We start from the raw sequence: 11,728 nt of genomic DNA, 5'->3' as shown, positions 1-11,728 counted from the left end.
AAGCGATTACCATCTGTTTTTGACCATGCAAACTTTTTTCGATGGACAAAAATTGAGTTCAAGGGAGGATTGTGAAAATCGAATCGCCGAGTTTTTTTGCCAGTAGGGACGAGGACTTCTTTAGGAGAGGCATATTCAAGTTATCATCAAAATGGCAGAAAATCATCGAAGACAACGGTACATATAGCACTTAAATCGGACAATGCTAACTATGTTAAAATCGTCGTCAAAAACAATAAAGAAACCGGTATGTCATTACCAAAAAACCTATATATTCTTAAAATTACTCATTTCATATATACATTTTTTTTTTTGGCCAAATAATAAATATTTCCAGTCAGTTAAATTGTCTTTATTCCTTCCGCTAGAGAAGTGTGTAATGATCTAAGAAACGCTTACAGGATTTCTTGACCATTCTCTCCCTAAGATTAATTGAACTTCGAAAAGCACAAACAGCAATGCCAGTTTCTTAGATAAGACTTTTCCCTTGTGGGGTTCCCCCTTACCAAACAACGAATAAAATCATTAAAACACATTTGCTTAGTTTAGTTTATATGTAATTCTATTGCAAACATTCGTTTATTTTCCATATTGATAACAATGTTGTCATCGTCTGTCATATGTGTGCTTAACAGTCGGTATCGTACCAGGCAGCCAAGTTATTGTTGTCATTGGGTGGTGTCGGCATGGCATCCAAGTCAAAGTTCATAGCTCCAGCATCAATTTCGCCGACATCCATGTCCATGGAGTAGGGCGATGTGGGTGCCCCAACCGAAGGTGCCGCGTTGCCAGCAGCACCTCCGCCACCACCTCCTACTGGACTGCTGATCTCGAGACCTTGCATTGAATCTATTGGTAGAGTATCATATCCTGTCAAGTAAAGAATGATTGAATCAATTAGTCGATATGTCGATTATATACTTAAATATGTATAACACAATTATTAAAAAATAGACATAGTGCAGACTCATTATGGATTATGCATTTCCATTTAAAGTAACATATATTTATTATTTTTACGTTGGATAATTCATCTCGTGCAACTGAAAACATATGTATGCATATAAAGTTGTAAATCATGCCGAACAAAACATGTGCACACAGGCTTAATAAAAAAAAACATAAGTCATAAAAACAAGACTCTTAAATAAAAATAAAATTTGATAATATTAGAAAATTTGAAAAATCAAATATTGGGGGTAGACTCAAAGTACATTTAGTGGATGTGTTTGCATTTTGTTCGTGTAAGTGAGTACAATACCACTGTGCATTTTCAGATTTCCAGTTAATTGACAGCATTTATAAGAAAAATTCAAATATTTCCGTTTGTCTTCATTTCACGCCGCTCAGCATAAACAGAAAGAAATCCATTTCCTTATAACTCAGTATATTTTCAGTATATTTCTCACACTTTTGAGTAGAATTGTCAATTAGTTATATTTTTAATAACCTGGCATGCAATGTTGTAAACTGATGGTCAAAATAGCACAAGGTTAACCCACGAAGTTTGAGCTACATTGCTGATCACAGCTGCTTTCGTAGTTCGATTTTGTAAAAATTATGAGTTATGAATAGAACAATGTTGTGTGCCCATGGGTGGGTGGGGTAAACCAGGTTGGTAAACTACAAAGGGTGGTTGCATTCAAATTGTTCAGCTTTTCCATCTTCCGCTTAATTAGATTAACTAAACACACATTCGAGGGGAGCGGGGCGGGTGTCACATAGTTAACAATGAAGGTAATTGGGGGTTATGTTGAATGGCTGTTGGTTGTAGATCCTTATACTCGTAGAACCTGAACCAAGCATACATACCTTGCTGATGGAATGCGCGACCTCCGTGCGAACTGTGCACACTGGGCGGACCTTGTCCATAAAGGCCCTCATATGCTTCTTCGGGTCCAAGCATATCCTGTGATCATGATCGTGATTGTGATCGTAATCGTAATCGTGATTGATTGTGTCCGTAGTATTCGTGTTGTCGATTGGTGTGTGTGCGTGTGTTTGTGTACGTACGTGATTGTGATTGTGATTGATTGTATTGTGGGTTGATTGGTGTAGTGATTTTATCATTATTATTTGGATGGATCAGAAGTGAAAAGTTGTTAGGAAAGAAGAGACACACAGACACAGAACACGAGTTGTTGTGTTGCGTTTTGGTTTTCAAGAAAGGATATGCAGTAGAGGATGTGATAGTAGTTGATGTTGTGTGATTGCGGTTGTTGGTGTTGGTGTTCGTGTTGTTGTTGTTGTTGTTAAGTGTTGTTGATTGGTGCGTCGTTGTTTGTTGCGGAGTGATACATTTTGGTGTTTGGTTTGTTCGATATTGCACACAAAGAAAACATAATGAAAGAAAAGAAACAATATAAATCAAAAGATAAATTAATTACAAAATCAAAACTAACCATTAATAAGTTAATCAACATTTAACGAAAACATAAAATTAAATACTTATAAAGTTAATAATTATAATTTTCACTCTCGGTTATCGAGATTCAAATAATTTGTAATTCGATTGTGATTTCTAATCGATAACCAGCTACGGCCAAATGCTTGCAATTTCTACCTTAAACTAACATTGAAAATGATCGATTCTCGAAATACAAAACAAATAATCAATTGTAAATTTGTAAATGTTGAATATATACAATATAATAATCAATATGCTTAAAAATACTTTCATATACTACAAATTTCGTATGTACAAACTCGATTCCATTAAATAAATTAAAATATCGTAACTCATAATTGATCAATCAAGCGATCAATCAGTCATATTACACACCTGTAAGTCGGGACCCATGCCCAGATCAGCGTTGGCCCAGATGTTGTTCTCCTCACGCAACAGCGAGTTGGTCAGCTCGATGGAGAGACGCTTCTTGTAGTCCTGCGGCTTGTCCTCGCTCATGCGGAAGAGCACAGCTGCTGCGTAAGTCGCCACGCCCTCATTGCGCGAATGCAGTAAGTCAGTGAGCGGCCCAGTGGCCCCTTCCTGTTCGATTATCTCGGCGCCTTCCTTATCGGCGGCCAACTCACAAAGCACGCCAGCTGCGACACGCTGCAATAGTATCAATTTATTTAGTATTGATCAATTTCCAAGAGCGTTAAGGAGTGTAAGTTTAAATAGATCACGTTATTCAGGGATAATATATCTGCGGGTTTGTTCTAAGTCTATCGGATCCACCGTAAAGGAAGAACATCATAGTGTCCGGGTTTCCAAACACACGTTCAGAATTCTTCTCAGTTCCTTAGTAATAAGAGTCCTAAGGAATTATGTTTAGGGTAGTCCCAGAAATTTCCTATTCTTTCCTAAAACTCCAGTCAAAATTCCTTATCCTCGATAGTGTCTCGTTCAAACCTCTGTTCTATTCAGTCAAAATTCCTTGTCTCTCCGCAAATAACGGATGTTCAGCGTCTCTTTATATGACACTCACCTGAATGTTCTCGATTTCGTTGAAGAGCAAACGCACAAAGATCGGAATAACCGATTGTTGCCGTATGAGAGCACGATTGTGGGACTCGCGTGCAAGGATATGCAAGGCCCCGACAGTGCCCTCGACGATCTCCTCCATTCGGACACCATCTGCATACGCAGATGGCTGCTGTGACCCAGTGGTGGCAATTGACGAACGTTGCTGCATCACATCAATTAAATTTATTTAGATTGTAAGCCAAGGAAGCCTAATCATGTCACTACTTACGCGTTCTGTGTCCTGGAATGCGCGCATCAGCAGACGCACCAGATGGTGGATGGCGCCGTGCTCTCGCAGGGGCGCATGATTGGCCGGGCAGAGGGCCAAATTGCGTATGAGCCCGATGACAGCCTTGATTAGAGGCCAGCGGGATGGTGGATGCAACAGCTTGACAATTACGGAGAGGCCGTAATTGAGACGCACTGCATTCTGGGCCAGCTCTGAGTCGACGTGGCGCGAAGTGAGGTGACGCAAGGCGCACACCGCCGGCTCGGTAATCTCCTCGCGATCGCCGGCATTGATGATGGTGCGAACGAGGGCATCAACGCCGCCCACTTGGCAAACAGTCGCCTTGTTGCGCTGATTGTTGCACGTCAAATTCGAGAGAATGCCGGCAGCACATGTGACCACATTCACATCCGTCGAGGCCAGCACCTGAACGAGCGACTGCAGCAGCGCCTCAAGCCCCTCCACCTTGGTGGCGGCGTCCGACAGATTGCGCAATGTCCAGAGGCAGTTCTGCACCAGACGCGGCGACATGTTGCCCAAATGCATGGCCAGTGCCTGCATGCCACCGGCATCGACAATCGCCGGCTTGTTGCTCGAGCATACCGAGAGAACTTTCAGCACACGCGATGTGGTCCACAAGAGCTTCTCGTAGTCGTAGGAGCGCATGATGCGCACCAGCTCATTGGGCCCGCCCGAGGCCAGAATGATGAGCTTGCTCTCCTGATTGCCGTAGGCCAAGATTTGCAGGCAATCGGTAACAATGGCCAAGAACTTGACATTGTTGCGCTGCAGCAGAGTCACCATCTTCTGGAGGCCACCAGCTAGGCGCACGGCCATCTTGGAGCCATCCTGATGCAGCAGCAGATTGTGGAGCGTGGTAATCGCATAGAAGAGCACGCTCTCCACGGGCGACGAGAGCAGCTTCACCAGAGCCGGGATGCCGCCGCTCTTGAAGATGGCCAACAGGCCTTGGCGATGATGCGACAAATTGTGGAGCGTGCCCACAGCGGCTTTGGTGCTCTCCAGATCGTTGCTATTCGAAATGGCGCGCACCAAAGCGGCCACCATCTGGGGGCTGTTCATGATGGCGTGACGCGAGGCCTCCTTCTTCGACAGCTGGTGTACCATCATGGCTGCCTGCGAGACGACCACCTGATCCTCATCGTTGAGCAGCTTGATCAGCTCTGGTATGGCACGTGTGGCCAGCTCAGCGTCGTCCTGGTAGTTGATCAAATTGACAACGGCATGCTTCAGCATCTGCGACGGTTCCGATAGACGCTGCACAGCGGTTGGCTGCTGTGGATCAAATTGTGTTGATGGTATCTCAATGCCCTCTTCCAAAGTCTCTGGGAACATGGCGGCGCGCACGCGCTGTGATCGGGTCTGGCTCAACTGTTGGTTCATATCGTCCACCTGATCCTGTGTAAAGTTCTGCGGAAACCCGGTGTCCAAATCGAACATCAGCGGATCACCCTCCATCTCCTCATCCTCCTTGCCCGACAGCGACGGCACTTGGGTAACGGCTCCCGAATGTATGCCGGAGTCGCCCATATACGAGTTCTGCTGCCACAACAGCGTCTGCTCCTTGGCGGACACCATTGGCGGCAAGTCCGGCGGATTGTATTGATTGCTGTGGGACACTGCAAGCAACATAGAAATTCAAATAACAATTCTTTCTACAAGGAATAATTCATAATAATCTATATCGTCCCATTACCAACTCTTCATTTCCATTTGCATTTAAGTGTTTTTCATTTCAGGATTAAAGCGAACAAGACTCGTCTAATGGATTAAAGAACTGGCTCAAATACGACGTTTGAAATGCGACACGACGACAGCAAAATGACAGCAAAAACAGCAACAGAAGCAAACTGAACTAGGAACATGACAGTTTCAGCGCTGCAGGACATTTTTGCATATTGTAAAAAGGATTCCCCTCAAACGAGTGGAGGAAACATGTGGCATGCCACACCACACCACACCACATACGAATAAGGATATGGACATGGATACGAGTTTGTGTGTGCTCTTGGCGTTGTGTCTCAACAAGCAATCAAGGCTGAAAATGAGAACCGAACGAAGTACAGTGGCGCAAGTTGAGTTTTTCCGTTTAAATAACCAGAGATATAAGAAATACCTATTTCACCTTTAAGATGCTGACTTAAGGATTATCAAATTTAAAATCTCTAGATAAGCTGCTAAGCGTATATGAAATGGCTTGAGTAACAATTAATGATCCTATGCCTGGATCATATTATTAAGAAGCGGTGCTCATAAATTAAGTTTTTTAAATATAGATTAATTCAAAACTCGCATTAATTAATTATTGTTAAAACTAAAGTAGATCTAAATGACTTTGTTAATTTTGGTATCGATATTTGTTACTCGAATACCACTGTAAGACGCTCTGCAAGGGGTGGATCGCCTCCCAGCAAGCTTGAGTTGCAAAAAGCTTTGCGCTGTGCTGTTCTATTCTTTGCTACGCTGAGCGTTTTGTTTGCCACTTTGCCTTAATTATGCCTACTCAGGGATTCGCTTTGTTTCGCATTTGCTTCATCTGCTTATGCAGTGCAGCAACTGCAAAACTGCCATTAATTCGTCTATATCCCTCATCGATTAAGCACTTTGTGCTCTATTCTCAAGCGGGACACAACATCCCCTCTTAAGTCGAAGATGCTGCCTGCCTTAATTAAATTTGGAGTGAACAAAAATACAAGAAAATGCACAAGTTTAAACGTGTGTCACCATTTGAAATAGCTGCACATTGGGGTAGAGAGAAAGGGATAGCGAGCTTAACATCAAGAGAGTGTACGCACTCCCACACTCCAAAACCCCGCTATAAAAGGATTGCAAATGAAGCAACAGAAGCAGCAACAACAAGACTGAGTAAAAGCACTAAAGCACAATTCGCAGGGAAGCAGAAAATGTTGAAAAGCAAAGGGGACGAAAGTGAGCAACATGAACAAGCAACGACAATTCGCAGGGATGATGGATTTTAGCAAAGCAGCAGACAAAAGGACACAAACAACGGCATAATGAAAGCCGATAGATTGTTATTATTTTCTTTCACAGTATAACATTGAAGTCAGCCACACGATATCAAATCGATTACAGAAAAATGCGCTTTTTACTCTGCACCAGGATCTGTTTGTCGATGAGCATTGAAGTGTATAAAGCCGCAATGAAGGATGGTCTTGTTTTTTTTTTTAATGGCGTATTGCTCTTTGGGGAATGCAAAAAATCCAAACAAAATATTTGTAGTCCTGTATATTTGTATATTGAGGTTATCTTAAAGGTAGGATTATTGAGTTTAAAAAAAGAATAAGCAACTTACTTGTACGGTTCTGTGCTGGCATGTAACTCATCTTGGTGATTTAGGCGCTTACACCACACCTGAAATATAAGATTAAGATCATTGTATAATTTGAAAACATGTTTAAGAAATGTAGAATAAATACAATCGCTTATTTCATTCATATTTAAGAAACAACCCACAGTATTTAATTCAACTAGTACTTATCAAAGACCCGACCTAGTTTTCTTAACACATATATTTTAATTTAGCAAAAGTTCCCAAAAATGAATCTGTACTGTGTATTAATTAACACTATCTCTGTTAAAGTTGAAAAATTTCAACGTGAGATAAATACAGAGTCAAGTTTGAGAGTTTCAACTCAACCCAAGCCTCTAGGGCAGGTAACTATCGTTACCAGCAAATATTGTAGCAATTAGGTACACACACACACACACATACACATACACCAGGTATTTCCGTTTAAAGACTTCTTCACAGGCCAAACCAAATATGTTACGAAGCATACTTAAGATTGTATGTAAAAATGTACGTATGTGTGTGTATGTAGGGTATCCAAAGTAGTTTTGATAAATTACCTGCCGAACGCAAAAGGGAGTCAGAGTGAGAGAGATATACATACACACCTGAAGTTACTTAAATCACGCAAGTGAAACCACACTTAATATAATTCAGCTCTTATGTTTGATGCACCACAATAACAATAAAAAAAATTACAAAATTATTTGTATGCAATTGAAATTTGCAGATTCTTGAGATAAAACGCACTCGGAAATTGAACAACCAGCGACGACCGAAACAGACAAGTGACTGGAAAATAAACGAGAACGCTGCGGCCGACGCTTCGTAGCGGCGTTGCACGTACACTCATACATATACAGTGCACCACTGAGAATGTGATGGACAGAGATAGATAGAGAATGCTGGTGTTCATTCATACATGCGTGTGTATGTATTCTATAGGTACAAGAGAGTAGGAAACTCCAATGCAGCTTAGCAGCGTTGCCAGATGCCGCAAAATGGCAAGCAATAATAAAAAAAGGTAAACACTACATAGTCACTACATATTTCCATTACCAATCAAATCACCTATACACATAAATTATATACATACATATGCATAAATACATAAATTTTGTCTCTTTTGAAGTCCTTAAATTATCTGGACTAAGATAGGACGATGTCTTAAGCTGCGCAGAAGATAGCTTCCTTCTAGCTACATTAACGTATATGTGAGTGAACGTTGGAGATATTTATTTTATCCACTAGCAGGTCACAAAAAAAAAATGAAAACATTAATGTTTATTATGCCGCGGACCACTTGTTTTTTTTTTTGCGTTGTTTATGTTTATTATCTGTATAAGCATTAGCTTTAAAGACACACACACATGCACTTATGTTCAATACGCAGTATTTGGTTTAGTATGTGTGGGGATTACCACACCCCCGCCTGATTGGTTTGTATCTCTTGATTGCTAACAACTTTCTTGCGTTCGCGTTTTCTATTAATGCCAGGTTTTCATGTTTTGCATTCAACAACTTTTGGAGCACCATTTTGCGAGTTGATAGATAACAATTAGAGGACTTAACTAACTTACCACGTCAATAATAATTGTATCTGCTTTACAGCAGTTTAATTTAATTTTTTACACTTAAATTCACGATTTTTACAAAAAAATTCTCCAGCGAAAACAAAGTATGCGTGTATAAGGTGAACAGCGTGACCGTAAGCTGAATTTCCAAAAAAAGCTGAATGGATCAAAGAAATAATCGATAACTTGTATGTTTCGGTGCTGCCAACTTTATTTTTAATAAGCATGAAAAAGAAGTTAAATTTTTAAATTAAACAATTGCAATAAAAATACTTGTATTATTTAGATGAAATTCTTCAACAGCTAAAAACGAATTTAGTGAGGTCAACTATGATATTACTGACGATAATAAAGATACAAATATTTGATTATTTTTATATCGTTATATTTCATATTACAGTCTTTTCATTACTGGGAATTTCAGATACATATTGTGAAGTTTTTTTTTCAGAAAGCTTACTTAACTATAGGATCGTTTTATTGGGTCGATTCTACATTTTCTGTTCGAGTTTCCTGTACAAATTTGACAAAAGCATCTCGATGACGGCTCAAACCAAAGAATTCGTGAATTTGCGAAAATCCAAAATAAGCAACAACAGCAAAAACAGCTACTGCAATGGCTAAACTTGCAATGCAAACAAGGAATATCATGAGAACAACCGTTAAGAGAGTTCCTAAAATAGTAAATTAGTTATCGCCAAAGTTATCAGTGAAATTGTCATTTACAAATAAATACCTTCGAGCACGAGAATGCCTGTGAATGTGATTACCATGGTTGCAATGCCAAAGCCAAAAATGATTAACAATGGCAACAGGATAACGAAACTAGCGGCCATCACGCAAATGGCAATATCTGGATGTTCGAGACACCAATTAATTGCAGCTTCAATAAATTCATTTCCACCCAGTTCCGACATAACAAAACTGGCACAGCGACGTCCCTGCGTCCCTATAATATAAAGTAAAATTAAATAAATTGAATTTTTCGACACATTTACAACTAGTGTTTAGTTCATTACCGATCAATGAACACGAATATATTTTTATTCGGAAAACATGCTTCAAAAACTTGTAATTCAATTCATTTTACATTTTTTAAATTTCATAACCCGTAGTATTTTTTAATTTTTTTAGTTAATACTTCTAAATAAGTGCGAAAAAAAATTAAAGAAAATCATCAGTATTTTGAGTGGACTGCGTCGATGTGCAGGGCACTTGGGTGTTGAAGATGGAGTAATCTTCAGCAATTGGTTCACTCTCTGTTTGTGGAGTCTGCATATCGGAGTCGATGGTCATAGATTCAGGATCGATTGCCATCGCTGCATTTTCCCAATCGACCCCTGACTTTTCCGAACTCTCCTCCTTGGATTTCTGGGCATCTTTAGATTCATCATTTATAGCCAATTTCGCATGTTCGGCTCCGGCATTTTTTGACATATTGACGTCTTCGTTTTGAGCAATCGTGGGCAATTGAAGAACTTCGCTTTCGGTATTTCCGAAGTGCCAAAGTTGAGGTTCGCTGGAAATGGGGCCTGACGATATGTCGGCAACTGGATAGTTAATTGTATTATCAGACGCGACTCTGCTACCATCGGGACTACTAGCCAATCCATTGGGTATTTGCGCCAACATTAATGACGGCTCTTGGTCTTCGCTGATCTCCTGAATGGGCAACGAGGCTTGGGTTTGCAAGTTATTGGATCTGTCTAAATGTAGATTAGTAGTTCCATTGGGATTACTGGGCAATTCATTGGGTATTTGAGCCGACATAAATGACGGCTCTTGGTCTTCACTGATCTCCTGAATGGGCAACGATGTTGATGAGGCTTGCTCTGGCAAGTTATTCGATCTGTCTAAATGTAGATTAGTTGTTCCATTGGGATTACTGGGCAATTCATTGGGTATTTGCGCCAACATTAATGATGGCTCTTGGTCTTCACTGATCTCCTCAATGGACAACGATGTTGATGAGGCTTGGATTGGCAAGTTATTCCATCTGTCTAAACGTAGATTATTTCGCTTCTTGAGTATGCAACGACGAATATGCACAGATTTTTCAATTTCCTTCGGTTCATATGGTATCACCATTTTTTTCGCCACCGCTTTGATGTACATTTTATTGATGAAGACTTCGGAACGATTTTTCAGACGTTCCTTTTTATCGAAACGTTTCTTTGCGTCCCATAGACAATTGAAAAGCGTCATATCGACACGCACTTTGGTGCGCAGACACAATTGTCGGACATCTTCAGGACTATATTGTCGACTTAGGTCTTCACTAGAAACTCTATCAGGTTGTATTAAGCGCTGGGCTAAATCTGAATCGGACTCATCCCATTCCTTCGTTAATTCTTTAATGCCTAAGTCCAAATCTTTTTGATATTTGACCAGTGCATGCGATAAACAACGCGACATTTTTAAACGAAAATATATTTGATGGAATTCAAGGGCGCATCGGCGCTTGCTTTAATTTGTGTTCAGTGTGACCGTGATCGAAAATAACAAGTTCATTGTAATAGTAGTTCACTCTTATTCGGATGATTTTGTTCCGTTCTTGGGAACGAAATTTGACTAACAAAAGAACGACTTAGTTCACTGATCAAAAACGAACGAAAAGAAGGAAGGAGCTACATAGGTAGAATATCTAACATATTTTGTATACCTACATAATCTTTGCAGGGCATTGAATGCTCCACATAGCAATTGATCCGGATTCAAAGCCGTAGAAGTGGTATCAAAGTTCTCTCTATTTGGCTGCACCTGTTAATAAATTAATATAATCAGGTTTATTGAAATGTTTAGCCATTAAGTGATTTGCTGCTGCCAGGGGCAACAACAAAAATAATGCCCATAAAATAAATGAACTTCGACTTCTTTCGCACCTCGCTGGTTTATTTACGTTTGCTTACCATTTTTCTCAGCGTTGTGACGTGTATTGTATTTTTATTTCGTGCCAAACTTATGCCCATTTTACGTTTTATTTACAGTTTTAAATATATTTTGAGACAAAAACCGCATTAGAAGTAAACATTGGCATCGACCGCGCTGCCAACTTACCGCAATAAAAGACGTTGCCACGCTGTTGAATTTTTGAGGATTTTTATTGGCATAGTAAACATTTGCGA

General features: G+C 40.2%; 2 protein-coding genes across 5 annotated transcripts; both read right to left on the bottom strand.

The window, feature by feature from the left end:
- Positions 1-544: 544 nt before the first annotated feature.
- Positions 545-8,761, bottom strand: LOC132797158 (armadillo segment polarity protein). Of its 3 annotated transcripts, none has more exons than XM_060808697.1 (7): positions 8,610-8,760; positions 7,033-7,091; positions 3,699-5,338; positions 3,432-3,632; positions 2,783-3,055; positions 1,813-1,909; positions 545-870 (listed from the first exon to the last, which is right to left on the bottom strand). In XM_060808697.1, the coding sequence occupies exons 2-7, from the start codon at positions 7,061-7,063 to the stop codon at positions 629-631; spliced, it is 2,484 nt and encodes an 827-aa protein (XP_060664680.1). In that variant the 5' UTR covers positions 7,064-7,091; positions 8,610-8,760; the 3' UTR covers positions 545-628. The 3 variants fall into 3 exon arrangements, with proteins under 3 accessions (XP_060664680.1, XP_060664681.1, XP_060664682.1); XM_060808698.1 differs by lacking the exon at positions 8,610-8,760 and adding an exon at positions 7,638-7,761; XM_060808699.1 differs by lacking the exon at positions 1,813-1,909 and having other exon boundaries at positions 704-870; positions 8,610-8,761.
- Positions 8,762-8,945: 184 nt separating this feature from the next.
- On the bottom strand, positions 8,946-11,678 carry LOC132797159 (telomere-binding protein cav). 2 transcript variants are annotated; one of them, XM_060808701.1, is made up of 4 exons: positions 11,513-11,678; positions 11,270-11,363; positions 9,340-9,552; positions 8,946-9,277 (listed from the first exon to the last, which is right to left on the bottom strand). In XM_060808701.1, the coding sequence occupies exons 1-4, from the start codon at positions 11,570-11,572 to the stop codon at positions 9,081-9,083; spliced, it is 564 nt and encodes a 187-aa protein (XP_060664684.1). In that variant the 5' UTR covers positions 11,573-11,678; the 3' UTR covers positions 8,946-9,080. The 2 variants fall into 2 exon arrangements, with proteins under 2 accessions (XP_060664684.1, XP_060664683.1); XM_060808700.1 differs by lacking the exons at positions 8,946-9,277; positions 9,340-9,552; positions 11,513-11,678 and adding an exon at positions 9,639-11,198.
- Positions 11,679-11,728: the final 50 nt, after the last annotated feature.

This window comes from Drosophila nasuta, chromosome X (assembly GCF_023558535.2).
Source record: "Drosophila nasuta strain 15112-1781.00 chromosome X, ASM2355853v1, whole genome shotgun sequence".
In the NCBI taxonomy this organism is placed as follows: Eukaryota; Metazoa; Arthropoda; class Insecta; order Diptera; family Drosophilidae; genus Drosophila; species Drosophila nasuta.
Note: the sequence above shows the minus strand (reverse complement) of the source record. Positions and strands in the feature narration are given on the sequence as shown.

Coding starts and splice junctions, on each gene's coding strand:
- LOC132797158 (XM_060808697.1), bottom strand. CDS start 7,063: ATGAGTTACATGCCAGCACAGAACCGTACAA. Junction 5,339..7,032: donor GCCAGCACAGAACCGTACAA/GTAAGTTGCTTA, acceptor TGTTGCTTGCAG/TGTCCCACAGCAATCAATAC. Junction 871..1,812: donor TCGCGCATTCCATCAGCAAG/GTATGTATGCTT, acceptor TTTACTTGACAG/GATATGATACTCTACCAATA.
- LOC132797159 (XM_060808700.1), bottom strand. CDS start 11,018: ATGTCGCGTTGTTTATCGCATGCACTGGTCAAATATCAAAAAGATTTG.